General features: G+C 46.1%; 1 protein-coding gene across 4 annotated transcripts in view; it reads right to left on the bottom strand.

Moving 5' to 3' along the window:
* cdh8 (cadherin 8) overlaps positions 1-23362 on the bottom strand; it is a 242360-nt gene that overhangs the window by 86248 nt on the left and 132750 nt on the right. For all 4 annotated transcript variants that reach the window (XM_078210545.1, XM_078210546.1, XM_078210547.1 and 1 more), the window contains one exon: positions 7503-7670. In XM_078210545.1, the coding sequence (XP_078066671.1) occupies positions 7503-7670 (168 nt within the window). The remainder of the gene's footprint in view (positions 1-7502; positions 7671-23362) is intronic.

Here is a 23362-nt window from a genome sequence, read left to right as displayed (position 1 = left end):
TTAATATAGTTTTGATAATAAGTTTCTTTTGGGGTGGCACAGTGGTTCGCACAGCTGCCTCACAGCGCCAGGGACCTCGGTTTAATTCCCGGCTTGGGTCACTGTCTGTGTGGAGTTTGCACGTTCTCCCCATGTCTGCGTGGGTTTCCTCCGGGTGTTCCAGTTTCCTCCCATAGTCTGAAAGACATGCTGGTTAGGTGCATTGATCTGAACAGGTGCCGGAGTGTGGCGACTAGGGGAATTTCACAGTAACTTCATTGCAGTGTTAATGTAAGCCTTACTTGTGACGAATAAATAAACTTGAAACTTTAACCTTTTTAAAATAAAATTAGGTTGAACTGCGAGAGGACTCGACTTTTGTTCGTCTCATGAGTAAGAGCACTGGGTAAATGGATTTCAATATAAATTGGTCGAACACTGTAGACAACAATGCGATGGTGAACCATCTTGCTGCTTGCTGTCTGTGTGTCACAGTGCTGTTAGGGAGGGAATTTAAGGATTTGCCCCGACTGAAGGCATGGAGATTTATTCACAACTCAGAATGTGTGTAACTTGGAGGGAAGATTTTAGAATGTGGTTTGTCCATGTATCTGATGCCCTGTTCTTCTCGGTGGTAGGGTTCGGAGGTTTAGATGGTTCTGTGAAAGGAACCTTGTCAGCGGTGCAAAAGGCAGGGCATTTTGTCGATGATATGGCTGCCACATTGACCCAGTGAATGTTAAGGTTGTGAATAGGTCATCTGTCAAGTGGGCTACTTTGTCCGAGTCTTGAGTCTCTTAAGTCTTGTGGAGCTGCACTCATCCAAGTATCCCCTCATGGGAATGTCTAGGACCAGCGGGCATAGTCTCAGAATAAAGGGGCACCAATTTAGGACTGAGACGAGGAGGAATTTCTTCTCTCAGAGGGTTGTGAGACTTTGGAACCCCTTGCCACAGAGAGCTGCAGTAGCAGAGTCCATGTAAAAACGGAACGGCAATAATCATGGGGGACTTCAACATGCACATTGACTGGCAGACTCAAGTCGGTAAGGGTGGAATGGAGGAAGAGTTCTTAGAATGCTGTCGGGATAGTTTCCTTGAACAGCATGTTACGGAACCGACGAGGGAACGAGCTATTTTGGATCTGGTATTGTGTAACGAGGTAGGTAGAATTAAGGATCTTATTGTGAAGGACCCTCTTGGGTCTAGTGACCACAATATGGTCGAATTTCTGATTCAGATGGAAGAGGAGAAAGTTTGGTCCCAAACCAGTGTCCTCTGTTTGAACAGAGGGAAATATGATAGGATGAGGGATGAATTGGCTAAGGTAGACTGGGAGAGCAGGCTGGCAGGTAGGATAGCTGAGGAACAGTGGAGGATTTTTAAGGAGATCCTTTTCAGTTCTCAGCAAAAATATATTCCAGCAAAAAACAAGGATTGTAAGAAAAGGGAGAACCAGCCGTGGATAACGAAGGAAATAAAGGAGAGTATTAAAATAAAAACAGCTGCGTACAGAGTGGCCAAAAATAGTGGAGAAACAAGTGATTGGGAAAAATTTAAGAAACAACAAAGAGAGACTAAGAAAGCGATAAAGAAAGGAAGGATAGACTATGAAGCTAGGCTAGCAATTAATATAAAAAATGATAGTAAAAGTTTTTATAAATATATAAAAAGGAATAGAGTGGCTAGAGTGAATGTTGGACCCTTGGAGGACGAGAGGGGGGAGTTAATAGTGGGAAATGAGGATATGGCTGAGTCTTTAAATAAGTTTTTTGTGTCGGTCTTCACGGTGGAGGACACAAATAGTTTGCCAAATATTAACGATAGAGGGTTGGCAGCAGGAGAAACACAATACAATTAATGTTACCAGAGAGGCAGTGCTGGATAGACTAATGGGACTGAAGGTGGACAAGTCCCCGGGTCCGGATGGAATGCATCCCAGGGTATTGAAAGAAATGTCAGAGGTAATAGTGGATGCGTTAGTGATTATTTATCAAAACTCGTTGCATTCTGGGGTAGTGCCGGTTGATTGGAAAACGGCTAATGTTACGCCGCTGTTTAAAAAAGGAAGGAGACAAAAGGCGGGTAACTATAGGCCGGTCAGCTTAACGTCTGTAGTAGGGAAAATGCTGGAATCCATTATTAAAGAGGAGATGGCAGGGCATCTGGATAGAAATGGTTCGATCAATCAGACGCAGCATGGATTCATGAGGGGAAAGTCGTGCTTGACGAACATGTTGGATTTTTATGAAGATGTGACTAGGGCGGTTGATGGAGGAGAACCGGTGGATGCGGTGTTTTTGGATTTCCAAAAGGCGTTTGATAAGGTGCCCCATAAAAGGCTGCTGAAGAAGATTAGGGCACACGGAGTTGGGGGTAGTGTGTTAAAGTGGATTGGGGACTGGCTATCCGACAGGAAGCAAAGAGTCGGAATAAATGGGTGTTTTTCCGGTTGGAGGAAGGTTCACCAGGATGTTGCCTGGTTTTGAGGGTGTTGGCTTTGAGGAGAGATTGAGTAAACTGGGATTGTTTTCACTGGAAGGACGGAGGCTGTGGGGAGATCTGATAGAGGTCTACAAAATTATGAAAGGCATAGACAGGGGGGTAGTCAGAGGCTTTTTCCCCAGGATGGGAGTGTCAATTACAAACGGCTTCAAGGTGAGAGGAGGAACGCTTAAGGGAGATGTGCAGGTAAGTTTTTCACACAGAGTGGTGGATACCTGGAATGTGCTGCCAGAGGAGGTGGTGGAAGCAATGAGTTTCAATTTATGAGGGATATGGACAGGGTGAATATGAAGCAGTAGTTCCCCTATGTGGAAGGGTCAGTCATGAGGGGACATAGTTTTAAGGTAAGGGGCAGGAGATTCAGAAAACATTTTAGAAAACATTTTTGCACACAGAGGGTGGTGGGAATCTGGAACGGTCTGCCTGGGAAGGTAGTGGAGGCCAGAAACCTAACAAAAGTTAAAAATAATTTGGATGAGCACTTGAAACCACATAACATTCAAGGATATGGGACAAGTACAGGAAAATGAGATAAGCGCTACTTTAGTGGTGGTTATTGTCAGCACAGAATCGATGGGCTGATGGGCCTTTTCTGCACTGTATGACTCTATGACTCTATGACTATGATCACAGACTATATTTGGGGCAATTTCACAGAGCAGTACCTTCCCGAGCCATAGAGGGAGCAGGCTGTTCTAGACCTGGTAACATGCACTGAGATAGGATTAATCTATAATGTCGTGGTAAAGGAGTCTCAAGATGACAGCAATTGGAGCATGTTAGAATTTCACATTCAGTTAGACTGGGAGAAGAACCCACTTCAAGACTTTAACTCAGCCACAGCAGGGTGACCCTCCTGAAGCCTTCCCAGCTGACCATAAATGTGCTGGGGTTGGGCGGATCGAAGGCATGGCGTCCTAATTTATCCCATTTGCGTGAGGCCTGTAAATTTCAGCCCATAAGGCCATTGTGGTCAGTGGTTAGCACTGCTGCTTCACAGCTCCTGGGGCCCGAGTTCGATTCCAGCCTCGGGTCACTGTCTGTGTGGTGTTTGCACATTCTCCCCATGTCTGCGTGACTTTCCTCCGGGTGCTCCGGTTTCCTCCCACATTCCAAAGATATGTAGGTTCAATGGATTGGCCATACTAAATTGACCCTGAGTGTCCAAAGATAAGTTTAATTTTAACTTTATTTATTAGTCACAAGTAGGCTTACATTAACACTGCAATAAAGTTACTGTGAAGATCCCCAAGTCGCCACACTCCGGCGCCTGTTTGGGTACACTGAGGGAAAATTTAGCATGGCCAATGCACCCTAACCAGCACATCTTTCAGACTGTGGGAGGAAACCGGAGCACTGGGAGGAAACCCACGCAGACACGGGGAGAATGTGCAAGCTCCACACAGACAGTGACCCAAGCCAGGAATCGAACCTGGGTCCCTGGCGCTGTGGGGCAGCAGTGCTAATCACTGTGACACCGTGCCACCCACGGTTGGGGGGATTAGTAGATTAAATACATGGGGATTCGGAGATGGGGTCTGAGTAAGATGCACTGTCAGAAGGTCGGTGTGGGCCTGATGGACCGAATGCCACCTTTTGCACTGCAGTATTCTATATGGTAGTCATGATGTGGAGATGCTGGCGTTGGACTGGGGTAAACACAGTAAGAAGTCTAACAACACCAGGTTAAAGTCCAACAGGTTTATTTGGTAGCAAAAGCCACTAGCTTTCGGAACAGGCTGTTCCTTTGTCAGGTGGGTGGGAGTTCTGATCACAAACAGGGCACAAAGACACAAACTCAATTTACATGAATAATGATTGGAATGTGAGTCTTTACAGCTAATCAAGTCTTAAAGGTACAGACAATGTGAGTGGAGGGAGCATTAAGCACAGGTTAAAGAGATGTGTATTGTCTCCAGACCGGACAGCTCGTGAGATTTTGCACATCCAGGCAAGTTGTGGGGGTTACAGATAGTGTGACATGAACCCAATATCCCAGTTGAGGCCGTCCTCATGTGTGCGGAACCTGGCCATCAGTCTCAGCTCAGCGACTCTGCGCTGTCATGTGTCGTGAAGGCCGCCTTGGAGAACGCTTACCCGGAGATCAGAGGCTGAATGCCCGTGACCGCTGAAGTGCTCCCCAACAGGAAGAGAACAGTCTTGCCTGGTGATTGTTGAGCGGTGTTCATTCATCCGTTGATGTTGTGTCTGCATGGTTTCCCCAATGTACCATGCCTCGGGACATCCTTTTCTGCAGTGTATCAGGTAGACAACGTTGGCCGAGTTGCAAGAGTATGTACCGTGTACCTGGTGGATGGTGTTCTCGCGTGAGATGATGACATCCGTGTCGATGATCTGGCACGTCTTGCAGAAGTTGCTGTGGCAGGGCTGTGTGGTGTTGTGGTCACTGTTCTCCTGAAGGCTGGGTAGTTTGCAGCGGACAATGGTCTGTTTGAGGTTGTGCGGTTGTTTGATGGCAAAAAGTGGGGGTGTGGGGATGGCCTTGGCGAGATGTTCGTCTTCATCAATGACATGTTGAAGGCTCCGGAGGAGATGCCGTAGCTTCTCCGCTCCGGGGAAGTTCTGAACGACGAAGGGTACACTGTCCACCATGTCCCATGTTTGTCTTCTGAGGAGGTCGGTGCGGTTTTTGCTGTGGCGCGTCGGAACTGTCGATCGATGAGTCGAGCGCCATATCCTGTTCTTATGAGGGCATCTTTCCACGTCTGGAGGTGTCTATTGCGATCCTCCTCATCCGAGCAGGTATTTGGGGACCAAATTCGCACCTCAATATGCCAACATCTTCATGCCCAGGTTCGAACTAGACTTCTTCACCGCACAGGAACTTCAACCGATGCTATACACTAGATACATCAATGACATTTTCTTCCTTTGGACTCATGGGGAACAATCACTGAAACAACTATATGATGACATCAACAAGTTCCATCCCACCATCAGACTCACCATGGACTACTCTCCGGAATCGGTTGCATTCTTGGACACACGCATCTCCATTAAGGACGGTCACCTCAGCACCTCACTGTACCGCAAGCCCACGGATAACCTCACGATGCTCCACTTCTCCAGCTTCCACCCTAACACGTTAAAGAAGCCATCCCCTACGGACAAGCCCTCCATATACACAGGATCTGCTCGGATGAGGAGGATCGCAACAGACACCTCCAGACGCTGAAAGATGCCCTCATAGAACAGGATATGGCGCTCGACTCATCGATCGACAGTTCCGACATGCCACAGCGAAAAACCGCACCGACCTCCTCAGAAGACAAACACGGGACACAATGGACAGAGTACCCTTCGTCGTCCAGTACTTCCCCGGAGCGGAGAAGCTACGACATCTCCTCCGGAGCCTTCAACATGTCATTGATGAAGATGAACATCTCTCCAAGGCCATCCCCACACCCCCACTTCTTGCCTTCAAACAACCGCACAACCTCAAACAGACCATTGTCCGCAGCAAACTACCCAGCCTTCAGGAGTACAGTGACCACGACACCACACAACCCTGCCACAGCAACGTCTGCAAGACGTGCCGGATCATCGACACGGATGCCATCATCTCACGCGAGAACACCATCCACCAGGTACACGGTACATACTCTTGCAACTCGGCCAACGTTGTCTACCTGATACGCTGCAGGAAAGGATGTCCCGAGGCATGGTACATTGGGGAAACAATGCAGACGCTATGACAACGGATGAATGAACACCGCTCGACAATCACCAGGCAAGACTGTTCTCTTCCTGTTGGGGAGCACTTCAGCGGTCACGGGCATTCAGCCTCTCATTTCCGGGTAAGCGTTCTCCAAGGTGGCCTTCACAACACACGACAGCGCAGAGTCGCTGAGCAGAGACTGATAGCCAGGTTCTGCACACATGAGGACGGCCTCAACCGGGATATTAGATTCATGTCACACTATCTGTAACCCCCACAACTTGCCTGGATGTGCAAAATCTCACGAGCTGTCCTGTCTGGAGACAATACACATCTCTTTAACCTGTGCTTAATGCTCCCTCCACTCACATTGTCTGTACCTTTAAGACTTGATTAGCTGTAAAGACTCACATTCCAATCATTATTCACGTGAATTGCGTTTGTTTCTTTGTGCCCTGTTTGTGATCAGCACTCCCACCCACCTGACGAAGGAACAGCCTGTTCCGAAAGCTAGTGGCTTTTGCTACCAAATAAACCTGTTGGACTTTAACCTGGTGTTGTTAGACTTCTTACTGTATTCTATATGGTAAGAAGTTTAACAACACCAGGTTAAAGTCCAACAGGTTTATTTGGTAGCAAAAGCCACACAAGCTTTCGGAGCTCTAAGCCCCTTCTTCAGGTGAGTGGGAATTCTGTTCACAAACAGAGCTTATAAAGACGCAGACTCAATTTACATGAATAATCTATATGGCACAGAGGTTGCCATGATAAGTGCTGGCACTGTGTCTGAAAAAGCCATCCAATTAGTCTCAATCAGCTGCTCTCCCCAAAGCCCCACAAACCCTTCCTTCGCAAACGTGCCATGGAATTGGTCACGTTCATCGAGAGGAGACTTGGATCTATCACCTCACCCAAAAGCAGAGAAAACAGAACGTGGAATAAACTATTAGGAATGCAAATGGTGAGAGAATCCACGCAGCGAGCTGACGCCTCAGGCCATGCTCGACCATGTGAAAACTGCGGGAGACAAGGAGAGACAGGAGATGGTAGGAGTGTAAGAGAGTCGGCTCAGAGAGAAGCTACACGGGGCGTGTAACAATCGCAATCCTATTCATTGGAGGATCGAGGAGCACAGTTTGCCTTTGGAGAAGAGGCAGTGAGCCATGTCAGGATGTGCAGATGGAGGCTGTATGGGTGGCTGCTCAAGTGATGCTTATATAACGTAAACCTGTTCCACATGTTTTTTTTTCTCTCTCTAATAACCTGCACTCCTCCAATGCATAACTAGAAAACTCTTACATTAGTGTTACGATTGCACGGCTGAGATTGATAACACTTACTCTGCGTGAACTTGGGTGGGTTGTCATTAACGTCGGTCAGTGTGACTGTGACGGTCGTCGTTCCGGAGAGACCTCCCATGTGGCCGCCCATATCCTTTGCCTGTATCACCACAAGATATTCCTCCCTCGCTTCCCGGTCCATGTTGGGGAGGGCAGTCCTTATAATTCCTGGCGCAGAGAAAGAGACAGCGTTTGAAAAGAAACACGAACCGTGGAAGGAGAAACCTGAAAGGTTCAAACCACTTTTACAATTCGCGAGATGAATCCTATTTTTATTAAAATCTCTTTCTGTGAAAATGTATTTTTGGAACAGGAATATGGATTCACTCATGTGCATTGCCATTCAACTGAGAGTGCCAGGGGAAATTTAATCTACCAGCATTGCTGTCTAGTCTTCTAAAACCATGACACTCAAGGGATCTTTAATATGTTCAGGGTTGACTTCGCCTGATCTTGATTTTTATTGTCCTTTCCTTGAGGACACTACTTCTTTGGAAAACAGTTCAATAATTGAAGAGCCAGCAATTCTCTTTATCCTCCTTTTACCTTGTACATGTTTAATCGCAGCAGCTAAGTACATTCTCGGCCAAGTTAATTAAATGTCTACCTGAGAGAGAGGCAACTCTCTCCCTTCTGCCCCTGGTGCTTCAGAGTTCCATTCCAGCCCAGGTTGATGGAATGAGAGTCCCTTTCACTGCTGATTGCACAAGATACGGTGTGAAATGAATTTGAGCCCCCGTGTCAGCTCACTTTCCAGTGCAGCGCACGGCACTCGCTGCCTTCTGAGGAAATACAGAGAAAGGTCACATCGGGAGGTGACTGCAGGAGATAGAGGGGCTCCATTAAGGCGTTGCAGTGAGGTAAGGCAAGGGAGTGTTTGACCCTCCTTGTAATCCATCCTGGACTTCAAATTGGATACACAAATTGGACAACAAATTCATTTCTAAGCACTGTTTTAAACAGGGAATAATTCCAGTAGTATTGTCAGCTACAGCTTAGTAGGAAACATTCTTGCCTGAGTCAGAACTCCCATTCCATAGGCTTGAGTCTAACATTTGAATTTTAAGTTTTTTGTAAGTTTATTTATGAGTGTCACATTAAGACTGCAATGAAGTTACTGTGAAAATCCCCCAGTCGTCACACTCTGGCACCTGTCCGGGTACACTGAGAGAGAATTTAGCCTGGCCAATGCACCTAACCAGCACGTCTTTTGGACTGTGGGAGGAAACCTGAGCACCCGGAAAAATCACTCCAAGCGCACGTCGAAGGGGAATTGCAGTGTCGGGAGATGGGTCTGAAAGATGGGATGTTGAACTGAGGCCCATGTCTGCCTTCCCAGACAGATATAAAAGATCTCATGGCACTACCGCAAAGGGGGGTCCTGTCTGGTGTTTTTGCCAATATTTATTCTTCAGTCAACATTGCTAAAAAAAAAAGTACCTGCCCAAAATGCTCCCCAACAGCCACATGCTAGATTTTTGCCTCATGTCCCCTGGGATTTCGTAGCCTTATCTTTTCATTTATGTCTAGCTTTCAACACCCCCATCGTGCAAAATAAAGTCTGTTTATGGAATCTTGCTGTGCACAAATGGGTTGCTAACTTTCCTACATTACAACAAGCAACTGAGCTTCAAAATAAAAAATAATTCCTTGTCTGTAAAGTGCTTTGGGATAGCTTGAGGTTGTAAAAAGTGCTATATAAATAAATCAATACTTACTAAAAGAAAGCCATTTAAAAATAAAATTAACTTCTTCCCTCCCTTCTTGACAGCTGTGACTTTTGATGGAGTCTAATTCACTTCTAAGTTTCTAAGTTTATTTATTAGTGTCACAAGTAGGCTTACATTAACACTGCAATGAAGTTACTGTGAGAATCCTCTAGTCGCCACACTCCGGTGCCTGTTCGGGTACACTGAGGGAGAATTTAGCATAGCCAATGCACCTAACTAGCACGTCAGATGAAACCGGAGGCAGCAATGCTAACCACTGTGCCACTGTACTATCCAATGGCAAAATGTCTTGGCCAAGTGGCCATTTTTTATTTGCGAGCCAATGACACTTTTCAGGTGTTCAGAGGTGTGTTGTATAGGAGTTTGTTTAGGCTCAATATGACTCTCACCTAATGTCCACCCAACTCACGCTGGCCAGTCATGAAATCATAGGCAAACATTGTTTTCTTGATAATGGGTCAATTATAGCGATAGGATTCACCAATATGATGGGCCAAATGGCCTCCTTTTGCACTGTAGGAATCTTATAATTCTAATAATTTTCAATCAATTGTAATGGTTCTCTCGTGCTTAAGGCAATTTTACTGATGATTTCTGAAGGGTGGATTTAAAAAAACAAAACGTTATTCTTTCATGGGATTTGGGTGTTTCTAATAGCCCTTGTTACGATCCATATGGCAAATTGTGTGACATCCCTCGGAGAGAGAAGGACCCTCAGTTTAATGTCTTATCCAAAGTACAACAGAGGCGATCTTCACAGAAGAATCCCTACAGTGCAGAAGGGGGCCATTCGGCCCATTGAGTCTGCACCAACCATAATCCTACCCAGGCCCTATCCCCATAACCCTATGCATTTACCCAAGCTAATCCCCCTGACACTAAGGGGCAATTTAGCATGGCAAATTCACCTAACCCACACATCTTTGCACTGTGGGAGGAAACCGGAGCACTTGGAGGAAACCCACGCAGACACGGGGAGAACGTGCAGACTCCACACAGATAGTGATCTAAGCCAGGAACGAACCTGGGTTCTTGGCACTGTGTGGCATCAGTGCTAACCACTGTGCCACCATGCCGCCCCTTACCACAACTTACCACATCTTACCACAACTGGTCAAAGTTTCAGGCTCAGGCTGAAGACTCACAAGTCACTCTTCAGATTTTGAGCCCCTTTAAAGAAAAGCAATGAGTGGGCGTGAACCCCTACAGTGCATTCAGGCCATTCAGACCACAATCCCACCCAGGCCCTACTCCCGTAACCCCACATATTTACCCTGCTAATCCGCCTGACACTAGGGTCAATTTCGCATGGCAAATCAACCTAACCCACACATTTTTGGAGTGTGAGAGGAAACCGGAGCACAGGGAAAATGTGCAAGCTCCACGCAGACACCGACCCAAGCCGGGAATCGAACCTGGGCCCCTGGTGCTGTGAGGCAGCAGTGCTAACCACTGTGCCACCATGCCGCCCACCCCACCCATGTGGCTTCCACTAGGACCAATCTTTGGCAGTGCTCCCTGGCCCAAACTGTGCCGGGGGGGGGGGGGAGTGGGCAATGCTGGGGGCATTGCCATGGCACTGCCTGACCATGTCCCTCTCGCCCTGTGGCGATACTTACCTCTGTGCCCCAAGAGAGATTCCTTGGGCAGGTTTATATCTGGCCAACCCTTTCCTATGTGAATCAGATGGGCGGAATATGAATATTTAGTGAGAGGGGATCATGTGATGAGGTGGCGAGCTAATTAGATGCAAATTTATTCAAATTTAATAAAATCAAGTTCCCACCCATAATGGGGGTGAACCTGATTGCGCCGCCGGTGAGGGGCGGAGAAATTAGGAACTCACAATCTACAGGTTTTGCACCCTTGCTGGTGATTCAACACATGGTGAGTCAGGGCTCAAGATCCCACCCAAAACCTCCAACTGTTCAGCACTCCCTCTGTACTGCACTGGAATAAACAGGCGAGATTTCTGTACTCAAGTCTTTGGAGTGGGAATTGAACCCAGAACCTTCTGACTCAGAGTTGGGAAGTGCTACCACTAAGCCAAGCCATCTAAGGCAAAGATAAAAGCAAAAGCTGGAATCTGAAACAAAAACAGAAAATGCTGGAAAATCCAGCTCTATTCTTTCCCCACAGACGCTGTCAGACCTGCCGAGATTTTCCAGCATTTTCTCTTTTTCTCTCATAGGCAGAGACCAGAATCCCAACATAACTTTCACGTCCCGCCTTTCAGTTAATTAATTGTTGCAAGGCCAGTGAGATTTTGGGGTTTTCTCACTTTTTGCTAATCGGGTAAATGTTCCGGTTCCAACTGCCACAGGAATCAAAAGTCCATTGATCTTGGGCAGGAATTTCCGGCCTTGGGGGAGGGTGACCGAAAAATCCTGACCATCATGCTCTGCTCTTGCAGCTTCTGTGAGTACAATTTATTGATGGACTTGTGTCTCACAACATACATGTGTGTTTGTGTGTATGTGTGTGTGTGTGTGTGCGCGCGTGTGTGCATGCGTGAGTGAGTGCATGTGTGTGGTGATGTTCGTGTGTGTATGTGTGTGTGCGTGTGTGTGTGGTGAGTGTTCGTGTGTATGTGTGCATGTGTGTGTGCGCACGTGTAGGGTGTGTGTATGTGCGCATGAATGAGTGTGCGTACATGTGTGTGCATGTGTGTGTGAGCATGTGTGTGTGAGCATGTGTATGTGTGTGCATGTGTGTGGGTGTGCATGCGTGCATGTGCGTGAGTGTGTCTATGTGTGTGCATGTGCATAGTTATTGGATGGCACAAAGAAAGACTGTCGCTGCCGAGACCCAGCAGAGGGTAATGAAGAACATCCCATAATCTCATTAGTGAAACCTTTCATAAGCAAGACAATCAACGTCTTAAAGGTTAATGGACTTGAACTCCAGCATCAGTGCTGACAGACTGGTACTGGTTACCTTTCCAGTAATGATCAAGTTGATTACAGCAAGGGCTGAATTGAGGAACAAATTGGCAATTGGGGGGGCGCGTGCCCTCTGCATCTGCCCTCTGGGTTGTTTAATTGTGGCAGTATTGCTTTTCTATCAGTGCCGCTTTTAGTAATCGTTCCGTATCATATTAACGAACTATGGGTACACTGCAGATCCTCAGCACATTTCCTCCTTGGATTCGAAATGGAGAAGAAGCCGTCCTTTCAGAAGGCGGCGTGTGAAGAAATGGTGCACCTTAAGGGTTAAATTATTTATCCGCTTAAGCAGGGGTACATTAAGTGAAGTAGATTGTGGTACATACATTTTGTACTGTCTGCTGCAAAGGTGATTCTATTTAATTTAAGCGATACGTTTCTTCAGGGAATGGAATGCAAATCTTGACCTCTTCTGAAATTTCTTAGCACTGGAATTATGCAACTCAGAGGATTTTTGATGACACCAAATTGTACATCTATTAGTGAGAATGAGCCGGCAATTCATTCAGTGCTATCACATAACAGTTTTGCATCTGGAGAGTTATTTTTTGCAAGAGTATTTTTTTTTTCGGTGTATCTACAAAAATGGTTTATTTATAACGATATATAATGGAGGGTACAGAATGCAATAAATTCTTATTACAATGACGCGGGTGTAAGTACCAGTTGCTAGTGCAGCTGCTACAGTTAGTGGGTTGGCTGAATCATGCAGACTTCAAGCTCCCAGATTCCACTGCCAGGTTAGCTGATCTCAGCTGAGTAAAGCGAGAGGGATGTGGGGGGGATGGAGGGGGTGGCGTTGGGGATGGTTGAAATCAGCCACGGTTTCCAATCCTAATTCCTCTGAACATCCCCATGACTGGAAAATCTCTGTACATCACTCAGTAGGCTCGTCTACCAGTGGGAAATTGGATGTAAATGGACTGCACAGTGGCACAGTGGTGGCACAGTGGTTAGCACTGCTGCCTCACAGCGCCAGGGACCCGGGTTCGATTCCTGTCTTGGGTCACTGTCTGTGTGGAGTCTACATGTTCTCCCCGTGTCTGCGTGGGTTTCCTCCGGGTGCTCCGGTTTCCTCCCACAGTCCAAAGATGTGCGGGTTAGGTTAATTGACCGTGCTAAATTGACCCTAGTGTTGGGGGGATTAGCAAGGTAAATATGTGGGATTACATGAATAGGGCCTGGGTGTGATTATGGTTGGTGCAGACTCAATGGGCTGAATGGCCTCCTTCTGCATTGTCGGGATTCTATGGGATTCTATAAATTCTCCGTCAATGTACCGAACGGGCCCCGGAGTGTGGCGAGTGTGCGGATTTTCACAGTAACTTCATTGCAGTGTTAATGTAAGCCTACTTATGACACAAATAAATAAACTTAAAAATCTTGTAGAACCAATTCTCTGGTCCACATTCCTTTCCATGCCTAGTTCCATGCTGGGCGTGCGATTGGTGAATTTACCCCGAAGTGAGGGCAGGGATGGGTCTCAGATGTCCCCTTGGGTTGGATAATATTCAATCTCTCAGCTTATACACAAGGCATGAGCACTTAAAGAAAATATCAAAGAATGATGGCACCTATGCAAAGTCATGCTCGAACAATCTTGTACACTGATGTAGTAAACACAAGCACTAATTTACTAGGAAATGGTTCATAACATGCAGATAACTTTACTTTATATCTTTATTTATTGAACAAAAAAACATCTCATTCCTTTTCATTGTCATTTTCTTTTTCTTCCGCAGATGAGCAGATGTTTCATCAGCAGAATCACTCCTGATATTTGTTTGCCATGAAGACATAACTGAAGTAGATAAAAACTACAAAATGAGAAGAGACTTCTTGGCCCATTTAAGTCCCTTCATTGATTACGTCCACGCTCCGACAGTTTTCATCTCCGTCCCTGCCTGAAGAATCAGCCAATGACACATCCCACCCCCCCGCATCCCCCCTCCTTCCTTCCCCAGTCTCCCGCCACCCCTGTTGAGTTTTGTAATTTATTTCCTAGCTGCAAATTTCGTCTGACTGGGAATTGACTTTCAAAGGTGAAAGCAATTTCACAAGCTAACGGATCTTGAGTGGGTGATGTCAGATCCTGGATCTCTCTCACATGGCCGGGCAGACGTGAGAAAGACTTCGCCTGACAGGTGGGACCAGAAGGAAAAAAAGCCCCCTCCCTAAAACATTCAAAAATTGCTGGAATTTACCCAAGGGCCTGATAACTTGTGAAAGAGAGAGATTACTATATTCTGGTCAGGATCTTTAGTTTAAGCTTAAGTTTATTTATTAGTGTCACAAGTTGGCCTACATTAACACGACAATGAAGTTACTGTGAAAATCACCTAGTCGCCACACTCCGGCGCCTGTTCGGGTACATGGAGGGAGAATTTAGCATGGCCAATACACCTAACCCGCATGTCTTTTGGACTGTGGGAGGAAACTGGAGCATCCGGAGGAAACCCACGCAGACACGGGGAGAACGTGCAGACTCCGCGCAGACAGTGACCCAAGCCAGGAATCGAACCCGGGTCCCTGGTGCTGTGAGGCAGCAGTGCTAACCACTGTGCCACCGTGGTATAGAAGGAGGCCATTCAGCCCAATATGTCTGTGCAGGCTATTTGAAAAAGCGATTGGCCAGAATGTTACGGTCGTTCATGCCGGCGGGACTTTCCCATCCTGTTGCAGTGAATGGAGATTTGGCTGGGCGCCAAATGCTCCAACTTCGCTGCAGCGGGAGCGTGCCATGAACGGCCGGTAAGATCATGCCCATTAAATTCACCCCTCTTCTCTGTTCTTTTCCCATCGGTCTCCTGTTTTTCTTTTCCCAGTATCCACTTACCTTCAGAAAGTCACCGCTGAATCTGATTTGTAGTCAGATTATCACAACTTGCCGCATTGAATATCTGTCCTCATCTCCTGTTTGATTATCTTGCCAGTTATCTTGAATCTATGTTGTCTAGTTACCCACCCACTCTCCAGTGGAAACAGCTCCTTCATATCAAAACCACTCGTAATCCCTCTTAAATCTCATCTTAACCTCCTCTGCTCAAAGGAGAACAATCCTGGTTTCTCTAATCTCCCCACGGAAATCGAGAAGGTTTGATTATTTAGTTCTGATGTATCTGTGCCAAGTAATGCATAAGTTTGCTTAAATCTCATTGAGAATGTAGCACGGATACTTTGCAATTGGGGTTGGTTAGGTTGGTGCCAGATAATGCAGGCAGCAGCATCAATTTTAGACTTGATTAGTCCTGGTGTTCACCCTTTCTTTTTCAATCTACAATCTGCCAAAATTTGTACAGAAGTTTTTTGCATCTATCCCCCACCTGCAGGCATTTTTTTAATTCATGGGACACGGGCACCGCTGGCTGAACAGAATTTATGATCCATCCCTAGTCGCCCTTAAATTGAATGGCTTGCTGGGCCATTTCAGAAGGCAGTTGAGAGTCCACCACATTGCTGTGGCTCTGGAGTCACATGTAGGCCAGGCCAGGTAAGGGCAGCAGATTTCCCTCCCGAAAGGACATTAGTGAACCAGATGGGTTTTTCCAACAATCGACAATGGTTTCATGGTCATCAGTAGATTCTTAATTCCAGTTATTTTTTGTTGAATTTAAATTTTACCATTTGCCGTGGCGGGACTTGAACCTGGGTCCCGGGAGGATTAGGTGATTTTCTAGACCATAATTCCATCAGACATAGGAGCAGAATTAGGCCACTCAGCCCATCGAGTCTATTCCACCATTCAATCATGGCTAATATTTTTCTCATCCCCATTCTCCTGCCTTTTCCTCATAACCCTGATCCCCTTATTAATCAAGAACCTATCTATCTCTGTCTTAAAGACACTCAATGACCTGGCCTCCACAGCTCCTCCTGGGTTAGTAGTCTATCGATAATCGCACGAGAGCCTGCCCCTTATGGGATGCTGTAAAATGTTCAAGGTACCACATGAATATAAAGTGTCCTTCTGGTGTCAGTGAGCTGGGTGAGCTGGGAGGGAAACAAAATGTAGAGTTTTGAATTTGTCAATTTCTCCACGGGCAACTTAGGCTTCTGAAAATATTGGTCGGAACTTTTAGCCATTCACGTCGGTGGGACCTTTTGATCCCACCTGCCGATGATGCACCGCTGCCATGGACGGTGAGGGAGACATTCAACAGGAAACCCTGTTGACAATGGCAGGACCAGAAGTTCCTGCCGCCGGCCAAAGGCGGGTAGACTCCTATTGCCACAAAACATGTAGCGGGTAGTGAGGTCAATCCTGCCCATTATTGGCGTGTTCTGCCTGAACCAGGTCCTGATGTGTATGCCTGTTTTATTCAGGTATACAGTGCAGTCTGACAGGACTCCCTACATTGATGCTATTCCACCAGTCACCTCTCATCCTCTCATTTATGGAAAGCCGATGGGCTAGTGGTATTATCGCTAGACTATTAATCCAGAAACTCAGCTAATGTTCTACGGATCCGGATTCGAATCCTGCCACGGCAGCTGATGGAATTTGAATTCAATAAAAAATATCTGGAATTGAGAATCTACTGACGACCATGAAACCATTGTCAATTGTCAGAAAAACCCATCTGGTTCACTAATGTCCTTCAGGGAAGGAAATCTGTCGTCCTGACCTGGTCTGGCCTACATGGGACTCCAGAGCCACAGCAATGTGGTTGACTCTCAAATGCCCTCTGAAATGGTCTAACAAGCCACTCAGTTGTACCAATCGCTACAAAGTCAAGGGCAACTAGGGATGGGCAATAAATACTGGCCAGCCAGCTTTACCAAGGTCCCATGAATGAATAAAAAAAAGGTAGTTCTTCCTGCTGTCCTTTCAGATATTTATTCCACAACCAAATACCTGGTCAATTATTTGTTTCTGATTTTTGTGCACATATTGACTAAGTGACCACACATCAAAAAATCTTCACTGGCTGCAAAGCACCTTGGGACATTCTGAGGTCCTGAGAGACGCAATGAAATGAAAGTATTTTTTTCTCTCAGTTGTCTATTCGTGTCCATTGTTGCAGCTTCGCTGTTGCTGGTGTAATATTCCAGGGGCTGTGCCATCTCCCCAGATCATCTTGTCCAGGCAATCAGCTTTCAATCAGCACTCAAAATCAGGAGATCATAGAATCCCTACAATGCAGAAGGAGGTCATTTGGCTCACCGAGTCTGCACCGACCACAATCCCACCCAGGCCCTATTCCCGCAACCCCACATATTTACCCCGCTAATCCCCCAACACGAGGGACAATTTAGCATGGCCAATCAACCAAACCCGCACATATTTGGACTGTGGGAGGAAACCAGAGCACCCGGAGGAAACCCATGCAGACACGGGGAGAACGTGCAAACTCCACACAGACAGTGACCTGATAGGTTTCCATCCGCTACGGCCTGGCTTCGTAGCTCAGGGTCCCCGGCCTTGCTCGTGTGTATTGTAAGTTGGGTTTGCACATTACCACAGCAAAACCAGAATGCTAAAAATGGTCAAGCTCTGGTGGCAAGCTTGGAGATGGTGAGGGATTGGACTGGGGAAGAAAAGTGAGAAGTTTCATCAAGAAGGCTCCCTGACTCATTCCTCCCTGACCCAGATTGGTTGCCCATACTATAGAGGTGGACAACCAACTTACACATGTAAGTTAGAGCAGATTCGGAGGGTTCACCGGCATTTTGTTGGCGGTTATAGCAACATTCCTGTCATATATTGGAATTAAAAATCTACTGATGACCATGAAACCATTATTGATTGTCAAAAAAATCCACCTGGTTCACTCATGTCCTTTAGGAAAGGACATCTGCCATCCTTGCCTGGCCTACAAGTGACTCCAGAGCCACAGCAATGTAGTTGACTCTCAACTGCCCAGGTCAACAAGGGATGGGCAATAAATGCTGGCCAGCCAGCAAAGCCCATGTCCCACGAATGAATAAAAAGATAAGGATTAAGAGAGATTAAGAGCTTGATGAAGATTGTGAGTGTTGACACCTGATATGTACAGTGATCACCACTTTAATGGGGACCATTTGAGCTGCTGATTCCATACCAGAAAGAGAAGTCCACGGGTAAGGGTTTCTCTTCGTGAGGGGTCCGCTGCTTTCACCGCTTCAAGGTGGCCTCCATGTTGAGATGCCCTTGAACCCAGTGGGGCTGTTGAGGCTCTAAGACATTAATACAACCCATAACATAACTTGCACTAGTTAATGTGCGATAAAAGAACAACATTCCATTGGTCATCTCAGTTATATTTTTACATGTCCAGCTTCCATTGATTCTATACTTGAACCCAAAAAAATCTCTCTGCCCTTCCACAGACCTGCACTTTTCGCCAAAAAGAAAGTGCTCAAATTCATCTTTCTTAGATTCCAGTGAGGAGCCTCCTTTGCCTCAGCTCATTGCCTGCAACTGGTGCCATTTTGGCCTCATGGGGATTTGTTTCTGCTCCCACTCTTTTCCTTGATTTACACCAAACATGGATAGAGGTGCAGTAACCGCAGCTTCACAACAGGTTTGGTTCCTCGTCTTCCTGGTGTGAAAGGCTTGAGCTTCACTTAGCAGCCGCCCACAGTGAAACCATGTTGTCGATGACAATCATTCTGGTATAAAGGCTTCTACGGAGTTTCCCTCAAGCAGGACATTGAATGGAGTTGCGTTGCTCAGCATTGTGGCTGCGTTTGCTCGGAGTTTCTCGGGCTCCACTGCAGTAACTCCCTCAGGCGACTGTCAGAACCTCCGCTTCTGCAGAGTTCCCTTCCAAACTTCCATTGAATGCTTAAGTGACACAACGGGAGAAACTCTGAAGAAATTCACCTCTCAGATGTGGAAGACATGACCATGCAATGACATGGCTGCAATATCAACCTTTTCGACAAGGTGTACGTCTTGTTAAAAGAAACTTGGGGCTAGATTTTCCTGTCCCACTGTGACACATTTTACGGCCTCGCTCGACCCGAGACCGGAAAATCCCACCCGAGGTCAATGGACTTTCCCATTGTTTGCCATTCGCCCGCTCTGATTCCCATGGCAGACGAGGCGGTAGAATTCCGGCGTTTGACTTTGGTTGCGACTGGAAGGTTCCGACGGTGGGTGGGGTCAGTGAATTCCAGATTTGCATTTAAAAAGCAACTATCAAGATGTCAAGACATTACAACGTGCTTTACAGCCATTTTGAACATGTTGTGAAGTAGGGAAGAGGCAGCAAATAGCAAGATCCCACAAACAGTAATGTGATAATGAGCATAAAGATGGTGGTTGAGGGATGAACATTAGCCTGGAGACTCAGGGAAACTCTACCTTGAAATAGTGCAATGTGATGCTTGAAGTCCAATTGAAATGGCAGGCAGCACCTTGGTTTAACATTATGAATGAAAGACAGCCCCTCTGACAGTGCTGAACTCCCTCAGTAGTGCAGGAGAATGCAAGCTGAGAATTTGTTCTCAAGGTTCTGAGAACCAATTTGAACCATATCATGTGCGATGATTCAGGATTACCCTTGGCCCTTGCTAGTGAAGGTTTCATTCAACTGAAATTCCTGCCTGCTGGTCGCCCTCATATCTTGCCAACGTTTAAAATTAGAACAAAAAGACGTGAATGCAACAACTCTGATTTCTTTAAAGAACAAAATGCTGTGTCATGGACAGCATTGAAATTTTTAAAGGATAAGAGAGATTAACATTTTCTTCAGAACCCAGGACTTTTATCTGACTCGAGGAACATCCTACATCGGACAAAAGGTGGAGTGAGTGATAGATGGATGGCAAGGGCCCAGAAAGTGAAAGGTGTTCGCTGTGCTGAGTGCTAAACTCTCAGAGGTGTTAACCTTTGGGTGCATTATTAAACTGAGGCCCAATTTACCCTGAACGGTGGACTTAAAAGATCCGGTGACACTACTTGTGGAGGAGCCGGGAAGTTCTCTCTCTCGTGTACTGGACAATAATAACACTTCAACAATATTGCTAATACAGATAATGTGGTTGCTTATCAGACTGTTGCTTGTGGGAGCTTGCTGTACACAAGCTGACTGCCACATTTACCTCAACTTACTGTGATGAAATTTTGAAGATACCTCACTGGCAAGTTTCTTTCTAATTTTTCTTTCTCAATAGCAGCTATATGAGTTTGATTTGTAGGGTACGCCACGGAGTCCATTTCTGGTGAGGGACCTCTCCCTAAACAGCAAGCCTTCCTTCAGAAACTGACTGACCGCTGTCCATCTCTGACATTTCCCATTTATCTTGAGTATTCGGTGCCGTTTAGCCCTTTCAGAACATTGTGACACAGTCTTCCCACCGTGCTGCATTTCTTGGGACTTGCGCCTGAGGGGTTAAATGCCATCTGCAATTCATAGCCCCTCCGAAAATTGGCAAAGTGGCAGACTGTCAGTCACACTGATGACAGATCGGCAAACGCACCAGTGCACACCAGAGAGAAAAAAATACATCAGACTACATAAGAACAGCTGGAATTTTCCAAATATGAACAAAGAACAAAGGGAACAAAGACAATTACAGCGCAGGAACAGGCCCTTCGGTCCTCCAAGCCTGCACCGACCACGCTGCCCGACTGAACTAAAAAGAACAAAAACAATTACAGCACAGGAACAGGCCATATGCTGGCCGGAATTCTCCGGCCGCTCATGCTCCGCTAAATTAACTAAGGCATCTAACCATAAATCAATTGTTTGTGTTGAATCTGCAGGAAGTGGGATACTTCACTTCAAACAGTTGCTTTGCCGTGACACTGATAAGTCTGGAAGTTCTTCCTGTAGCCAATAGGCAGCAATGTGATGTCCCTTGACAACAACTCCTCCACAAACCACTGTCTGGAAGCAGTTACTGTGCCAATGCAAATCTTCCCCACAACAGCCAATCCGCATCATCCCTTCGCTGCCCTCTGTTGGACGCTTGCCTTCACTTGAACACAGAGGGTGTCTTGCTGAGGTGCACCTTCCAGAAGCAGTGACAGCACCGACGCACATTTTCCCCATGACAACCAATCAGCATCGCCGCTCTACTGCCCTCTACTGGACCCTCTCATCCCGTGAAAGAATAAAAAAAACGGGATCTTGATTCACAAAAACCAAGGTGGATATTGAATATTGAGTGAAGGCTTCGAATTGATGTAACCTCGTCAACCTTCAGCCGCTGGGCTTGGCAGACAAAAAATGGCCATTTGAGAAGAAAGAACTTGCATTTATATTATGTCTTTAATGACCTCAGCCTGCCCCAGAGCACTTTACAGCTATTGAAATTGAGTGTAGTCACTGCTGTAATGCAGGAAATGTGGCATCTAATTTGAGCAAGCAAGGTCACGCAAACTGCAATATAGCGAATGACCAGATAATCTGTTTTAAGCTGTTAGTTGAAGGATAAATATTGGTTCACACATCAGAAAATCTCCTGGTTGACTGTAGATGGTCTGGAATTGATTCCAGCACCTTCAGCAAAGCAAGAAGCAAATTGGACAAGACCAACAAAAAAAAACATTGATATGTAAATATTATTGGCTAAGGAAACAAGACACACAGCCCATTGAAAAGGTCCACCTATTCTCTGTTAACTTGGTTATTTTGACTGTTCTCCATCTGAACCATTCAAGCAATTCTCAACTGAACATGGAGTAGACTTGACAGTGAGTAGATTTAACAGGGAGTGAATGGATTATACTATGTTTTTGATGCCAAGGCACGAGCAAAGTAGAAATAATATGAGAAGTTCCCACACATTAATCTAAATGTCAGAGTCAACTGCAAGGTTTGAGTGAGCTCTGCTCGTCACATGCAATTGGACTCGATTTTCCTCCTCCCTCACTGCCTCACCTGACCTAAAACTTTCATGTATTTGCAGGGTTGCATGATTTTACAGTTGTGATCTGAAATGCGCTGCTTGAAGGTGAGGGTGAAAGCAGGACTAACCAATTTGGATAGATATTTGAAGTATCCCAGGGCGCTTATTTATGACCAAGTGAGAAATGAAGAAATTCGCCTCTCACCTTTAAATACACAGGGCGTGAAACCGACACACTGGATAAAAGCAAATTACTGCGGATGCTGGAATCTTAAACCAAAAGAGAAAATGCTGGAAAATCTCAGCAGGTCTGGCAGCATCTGTAAGGAGAGAAAAGAGCTGATCTTTCAAGTCCAGATGCCCATTTGTCAAGAGCCTTTGACAAAGGGTCATCTCGACATGAAATGTCAGCTCTTTTCTCTCCTTACAGATGATGCCAGACATGCTGAGATTTTCCAGCATTTTCTCTTTTGGTATAAAACTGACACATATCGTAAAAGGCTTGGATTTTCTCCATGGCTTCGAGCCTGTGGTGTCTCGAGAGCAAAGTGAAGCTTCTAACCCAACTCTCCTGAAGAAAACCAGGCCATAATCATTTAGGTTACTTACCCATCTAATGATGGGGATGCAATTGCAGTTTTGGTGGCCAGAGTAGGATGCTTTGGTGAGCTTCCTGTCTGTTGAATGCAGGAGGTATAGTTCGGGACATGAAGACCAAAAAAAAGGGCTTCCTTTTCTACTTTCTGTAATAAGTCTTCGGAGGCAGCAGTCCCTTCACCAAAATCCCTTTATTTACAAACTCTAACAGCAGTACACAGAGTGCTAGTAGTTAGCGGCCTACCTCCGGAGGGTGTCAGAGGAACTGACACTCCCAGTTAAGTACAAGGAAAAGACTCCCTGATTGGCCCATCAATTGGATCCTTAATCAGGGAGTTCATATTCCAATAGGCCAATCTCAATGGCCTAACTGAAGTCATTCCGCTTACTAATGAGGTCAGGAGGAGAACAGGACAACACGATTACATGGCCCAGTAGGAGGCCAGTGCCATTCACAAATATGACAGAAATATTCACCGGAATTATACCACCCTGTCCGCCATGGAAACGGAGCGGGCGAGGGGCGGACAATGGAAATATCCATTGCATTCGGGCAGAAATTTCCAGTCTCGCTCGAGCGGGACTATAAAATCCCACTTCTTGTGTCTTTCAGGATGTTGATCTTAAACAACACGGAGAGTTTAACACCCAAACATTATAGGAATAGCACAAGTCATACTCCGAGTTATTTCTGCCAATTTTACAATTTCCCCACATTGTCTGCTGCTAGGTGTACAGGTAAGGAAACAAATAAACTGCATCATTGGGTTCTTTCCCAACGGGCTCAAAATATCCAATTGAGATCCAA

Source organism: Mustelus asterias, chromosome 4, assembly GCF_964213995.1.
Source record: "Mustelus asterias chromosome 4, sMusAst1.hap1.1, whole genome shotgun sequence".
NCBI lineage: Eukaryota > Metazoa > Chordata > Chondrichthyes > Carcharhiniformes > Triakidae > Mustelus > Mustelus asterias.
Note: the sequence above shows the minus strand (reverse complement) of the source record. Positions and strands in the feature narration are given on the sequence as shown.